General features: G+C 38.0%; 1 protein-coding gene across 2 annotated transcripts; it reads right to left on the reverse strand.

The window, feature by feature from the left end:
• Nucleotides 1-589: 589 nt before the first annotated feature.
• Nucleotides 590-5,676, reverse strand: LOC131962662 (G2/M phase-specific E3 ubiquitin-protein ligase-like). Of its 2 annotated transcripts, XM_059327644.1 has the most exons (13): nucleotides 5,515-5,676; nucleotides 5,191-5,312; nucleotides 4,747-5,056; nucleotides 4,530-4,609; nucleotides 3,913-3,968; nucleotides 3,781-3,814; nucleotides 3,600-3,649; nucleotides 3,092-3,175; nucleotides 2,693-3,009; nucleotides 2,323-2,507; nucleotides 1,814-1,986; nucleotides 1,297-1,511; nucleotides 590-1,187 (listed from the first exon to the last, which is right to left on the reverse strand). In XM_059327644.1, the coding sequence occupies exons 1-13, from the start codon at nucleotides 5,663-5,665 to the stop codon at nucleotides 952-954; spliced, it is 2,013 nt and encodes a 670-aa protein (XP_059183627.1). In that variant the 5' UTR covers nucleotides 5,666-5,676; the 3' UTR covers nucleotides 590-951. The 2 variants fall into 2 exon arrangements, with proteins under 2 accessions (XP_059183627.1, XP_059183628.1); XM_059327645.1 differs by lacking the exon at nucleotides 5,191-5,312.
• Between the last annotated feature and the right edge of the window lie 324 nt (nucleotides 5,677-6,000).

Here is a 6,000-nt window from a genome sequence, read left to right on the forward strand (position 1 = left end):
TTGTGTTTTGAGTTGAGGCAGACTGAAGAAGAAAGTGATATTAACCACCCAGCCAAATTTGAATGATCAAAAATAACGACAAGTTTATGAAATTAGGTGTCAAAATCAGGTAAAATTGAGCAGTATTCTCAGCTTCAGGACTGTCGGGGCGTGACCACTGAATGCGCCGAAGCCACGCCCACTCGACACGTGACGTCATGTGATCTCGTTTTAGAAAAAAAAACAAGCACAATATGGATGCTACAGCTAGCAGTATTATATTGGTATTGTTCAACCCTATATGTTTAATGATTATGAGCAGTTGGACTACCATTAAGGTGCTGGAGGCTTCTATACCATTGCGCGAGTGGGCGGGGTTATGCATATATTATGTTAATTACAGTGACAAACTGTTTGAACCTCTAACTCCACATTGCAGTAATACATCATTCAAAGTCTTTTCTCATGTTTTCAGCAACTATTTTCCAACATATTTATTGTGTTTTGAAAGAAAACATGTAATTGCCTTTACACGGACTTTAACTTTTTATCTTCCCTGAAATAACAGTATAAAACATAACAGCATTATCAAAAGATGTGAAAAACTCTTGCACTTACATAATACATGAAAGGTTAAGGCTCCTTAGTCCAAGCAACATGTGACACTAAAACTAGGAATATATTTTCACTCACAGGTTTGGTGGAACTGACTGTGGGTTTCCAGTTTCACTGGACGAACTGCGGCCATTTGAGAGTGAGGCAACACACAGTCCATGTGGGGATCATCATCTCCAGTCACACCTTGAGGATCTCCATAGGCAAAGTGGTGTAATGCAGCCAACGACCTGGGAGACCTGTGTGGAACTTTATATGACATTGAAGAACATGGCTGACTTGTAACAGAACTGAAAATACAGGTAATAACTGTTGAACTAATGGTCAACCTAACAGTTTGTTGTACAAAAAAAAAAATTAGTACAGTCCAAAACCAGGAGAGTTTTCTATTCCGAAGTCCATGTCCTTTGCAAACTCTTCATAAGTCATTGACAGTGGAATTTCCATTGTGTTTGCACAGGTTCTGCTGCATGGGTAGCGAGAATTCCTTTGAAACACCAGCTTTGGTCTCGGGTTAATCCCAGATGGGGGCAGAGAACTGAGTCCTGTGGCGAACATCAGGATGTCTGCAAGGGAAAGTCCTGTTTTTCTATCTGGAAAAAAAACAAAACGTTATAAAGTTAAAATGTGTTTTATTAAACCTGTCATTTATAAAAGATGAGAGAAATGGAAACAATTGTATGACATGCTATTGTAATAAACCTTCTGTATCGAGGAGATAGTCTCTCCAGAATGCTAGTACTCTGGTTTCCTCTTGGCGTCTTGTACTGCCTTGTTCACTGAGTTGAACCTCGAAAAGGTTATCCAGTGTTGTGGATGTCAGCTGTTCCACACTTGAGCACATAAATGCCTTGAATGTGGATGCATGCTGCTCCAAAGCATGACTCACATTAAGTGTTGAAAGCCCATCCTTGAACCTACAAAATATTCAGAGAGGAAAAAAACACTCTAAAATGCCTAGAACAATAGCAGTATCAGAGAAGACTGGTAACATTAAAGGGGTATTTCAACAGTTTGGTAAATTGGCCGAATGCTATAATCCCTATCGTCATATGAGTAGGATCATTACCTTCTATTATCAGTGCCTGTTATGGCAAGAGGTCAATTTGCCAAAATGTTGAACTATCACTTTAAGCACACTAATTACTTGATACTTGATACAATTAACTTCATGTAAAGTCTTAAAAATGAATGAATATGTGAAAATAAAGCACATCACCTTTGTATTGAAAAATGGTTGCGGTAAATGAAGTACCACTGCATGAAGTCCTTAATGATTATCTTCTTGTCCACCACAACATCTGGGTACTGAAGACAACCAGCAGTCTGCAACAGACTTGAATGTTTGTCGATCACTGCATGCAGTTCATCCAGTGTTGCTGCACTGGATATCTGGGAGACAATTACCACACATTTAAGTGAAATGCCACAAATTTCCCATACTGAAAGATAAATATGGAAAGAAATCAAACTATTCGCCATGCCATAAAATAGGAAGGAGGTGCTTAATTTAGCTAATGTTCTGAGATGGTGCAAACTGGATTTTACTACAAGTATTTACTATTCATATTTTAAGAAAAGATGGAACAGATACCTGAGAACAGATATTTGGTTTAAAAAAATGGGCCCAATTAGTCAAATTTTTGTTTCGGGGGTTGAGATAGACTATATATAGTTGAGAAAGTTGTTGTGTGACACTTTGTGAGCTTTGTTGATTTGACAACACACCTCAAGCAAGGAAGCTCTCATGGTATCATCTGTGATGTCCTCAATCCTTGCTTCAACATCAACGGTTGATTTTCCCGTGAGGTTGTCGTAGAGCAATTCTGACAAAAATCGAGGGCCTGGACCACCGTGGACTATTGATGTAGCGATCATCCTCCCAACATGAAAATATTCATCATCTCTGGCAGCTGTTGATATTTTACCATCCATTAGTGCCACTATTAAAATCAGTTTCAAATCCACATGAAAATGCATAACAGTCACTGAATCCAGGTGCAGAGCTAACCAGATGTTGAATTTCCAGAATGAATTCAAAAATTATTTTCAGAAATACAATGTACTTAATTTAAGTCTGAAACAATAAAATGTTTACCTGCACAGTCAAATGTGAGAAATTTCCTATCGTCTGGACCATCAAAGACTCTCCTTGATCTAAGGCTGTCCATCAGCAGGGTGAGGAACTCCCGTTTAGGACCACCAGTGTCCACTGCATCTTCTGCTCGCCCCTCATCATCAGTGAATTTAACCAAAATTTCATGTGATGGGTCATAAGATTGTCGCTTAAAGCCTCTGAGTGCTCCATCCCATATATTTGCCCGGTTGATGTTGAACCTGCTGTATGATGTATTGGTAATCTTGGAGGCCAGTTCTGAAACAATGTTTTCAGCACTCAAGCTCAAACCCTGTGGACTGTGAGAGAGTATCAGTGTACATGATTTCCAATAATGGAGCCAAAAATAACAATGAGGTACTAACTAGTAAAACATCATACCTTTCCACTGCAGGGTAGTCTGTGTGGTCATCTGCATCAGACTCACTGTCAACAACTATAGGTGCATACACGCTGGTGTACTTGCTGCAAGAAAATAATTCATAGACTCACCTATAAAATGCACAGTTGACTGTTTTTGTTTGTTTGCTTGTTTTACAAAGAATGACATGCCAATGATACCTTGATATAAGGTACATTCTTACACTACCCAGAAATTTAAAAAATGTGTTTGTTGGAGTTCTCGGGCTATTTTGACTTTGGGGGTGAGTTGGTAGCTGTTTTAAAATGTAGAAAGACTGGTCTTTAGTAAGCTTTTTGTAATGTTGCAATCTAGCAATAAAAATGAATATTAATGAACAGTTGGATATTCCAAGAAAGAAAGTATGAAAAATATAAAGGGATTGCAGGAAATAGGCTAAATGTTAGCATAACATCTTCCATTTTTTAACTATTTATTATTTTCTTCATTGGACACATATTTACACACACTAACTGTCCACCAGCTTACCTATAACAGGTATTCAGATTCTGTTCCTGGGCAGTTGGTTGCTGTCCATCCTAATTAAAAATATTATTTTTTTTAAGTTAATCAGTTAATTACTCAGAATTGTTACCTGCTTAGAACTAATGCACATCATAAATCAATCAATCAATACTATTGGGTATAATCTTTTTTTTTTTTAACTTACTTGATGAGATTCTGGTTGTTGGCATTTGGAGGGTCTAGGAATAACAAATAATGCATGAATTTCCCTGCTCCACTACTGATTACTTGTTTTGTTTATGAAGCATAAACATCACTTGACAAAGGCAATTTTTACCCCTGCAAAACTTTCTCCATTCTTGGTGTGCTCACACTATCTGGAATGTCCCAGACCTGCATACAAAACACAATATAAACACACATATAACAAGTTATATTAAATGCAATTTTCTAACTTAAAGGGTTAGTTCAACATTATGGCAAATTAGGTACATTACCTTCAGAGTAGGTACATCACCTTCAATTATCAGTGCCTGTTGTTTTGAGCGAACAGAATGGAGGTGCACAGTATGAGTCTGTCTGTCCTTCAAATGATCAAATACATAAACCAACAACCCCAAAATGCTCTCCTGGACAAGTTGTTACCTGTACACTCACCTAAAGCGCAAAGTGCAATAGTGCAACTTATTTGCTTCACGTGTCATAATGTTACATTATGCATTATTATTTCACAGTATGGTGAATATAAATGTCACTACTTGTCCACAAGAGCATTTTGGAGTATTTGGATTGCTTATTTGATGAGACGGACTCATAGTATCCACTCCATTCTGTTCTCCAAATGGCTCACGTCGAGCCCCCAGGATCTCAAAACTGATAGGTAAAGATAATGTACCTAGCAATAGGCCAGTTTGCCAAAATGTTGAGCTGTCGCTTTAACATGTGTGCACTTACCATAGTGTCAGAGAGATCACTTTCCACAGATGGCACGTTCACATGGACGACACTGTCATCTTCACTAGAAGACTGTCCACCTTTGAAAAAATGCATTTAAACAAAAATTACAATAATGTTTTAAAGAAACTGGCAGAATGTATCTTGCACAGATAAGATATAAGTGGAAAGACTCTGAAAATCAAACCATGAATGAAATACAAAATGGAACACTTACAACTGGTTTCAAAATCCTCTGCAGTGCAAATGTATAGTGTTATCTTCTGGTAGGCCTTCCCTAATGCCTCCTTGTACTTCTGGACAGTGAAAGGGTCATCTGTTCCTGGGATGTTTATCACTTGTCTGCCATCAGGGTACAACAAAACATGGACAACATCCTGCATGTCCTGGTTAAAATCTATTTGTTTTTTAACAGCAGAAGCCAATAGCTGCTCTGATGTCCAGTGAGGCTGAATGTCAAGAGGGAGTGACTTCCCTCTTACAGGTTTTAGGGAGTCACCTGTCAGCCTCATAACTCCAACATAAATCTGCAAAATAACAAATAACATAGTAAATAAAATGTAAATTGATACAACATGACAGATCGATATGAGGTCTGCACTGACAGCTAAATCTCAACAAACTATGCAACATCCTATGTAATGTTAAAAACTGTTCATACCTTCACTGGTTTCTGTTTCTTTTCACTCTGAGAGGCCTGACGTTTCTTTGAAAAGAAAGACTTTCTCTCCCTTTCTTTAACTGCCCTAAACTTCAAAAATGTCTCTATGCTTGAGTTTCCCTCTGGAAAAAAGAAAAATTCAGTACTCTTATTGAGTTTACATTTATTTATGTTCATCTAAAATCACTCTCTGCAGGACATTTTAGTACACCTTAAATGCCAGTTACTGAACCAGGATAGTGATAGAGAGAAGTGATTTGACAGTGAGTGACACAATCTGAACATTTCAAGCATTTTATGTTACAAAATCATGAATCTGTTTACCTGCACTGGTGCTAGGTTGTGCAACATCAACTTGTGCATGAGTGGCAGGCGTGTCTTCTTTGACATGCTTTAAAAAAGTTATGTTTTTGCCACATGCACAGCAAAAGGCAGGGGAAGCTGTAAGCACAGATCCACAGAATGGACAGTACATCTGCAAAAGGAAAAAAAAAAAAAGACAGGGTTTAGGTATGGGAGACTGTGATAAGAGGGCTTTTTAATGTATTATTAAAACGGGTGTTTTATTTCAAGCAGGCTAATCTACGTGCAAACATATATAAACACATATATACATATATATAAAACCAAGTAAAAGTCACATTACCGTTCCTGCTGTATCTTCATACACTGTTGTGATTCAGTCAGCTGTTCTTTCTCTCTCCATCCCGTGTGTCTCTCTATTGAGCTGTTAGGCTGAGGGCGCCCCCTGCAGGTTTGGAGCATGATTCATGATGACATTTGCAGATCGTTTCTCGGTTTGCAGATCGT

The sequence above is a fragment of the Centropristis striata genome, chromosome 24 (assembly GCF_030273125.1).
Source record: "Centropristis striata isolate RG_2023a ecotype Rhode Island chromosome 24, C.striata_1.0, whole genome shotgun sequence".
Lineage (NCBI taxonomy): Eukaryota > Metazoa > Chordata > Actinopteri > Perciformes > Serranidae > Centropristis > Centropristis striata.

What these genes read in the sequence shown, in the direction of transcription:
- LOC131962662 (XM_059327644.1), bottom strand. Translation starts at nt 5,665, where the DNA reads ATGTACTGTCCATTCTGTGGATCTGTGCTTACAGCTTCCCCTGCCTTT. An exon ending in ACAACCTAGCACCAGTGCAG is followed by an intron (nt 5,313 to 5,514) that starts GTAAACAGATTC and finishes TCTTTTTTCCAG; the next exon opens with AGGGAAACTCAAGCATAGAG. An exon ending in GACTACCCTGCAGTGGAAAG is followed by an intron (nt 3,010 to 3,091) that starts GTATGATGTTTT and finishes ACTCTCTCACAG; the next exon opens with TCCACAGGGTTTGAGCTTGA.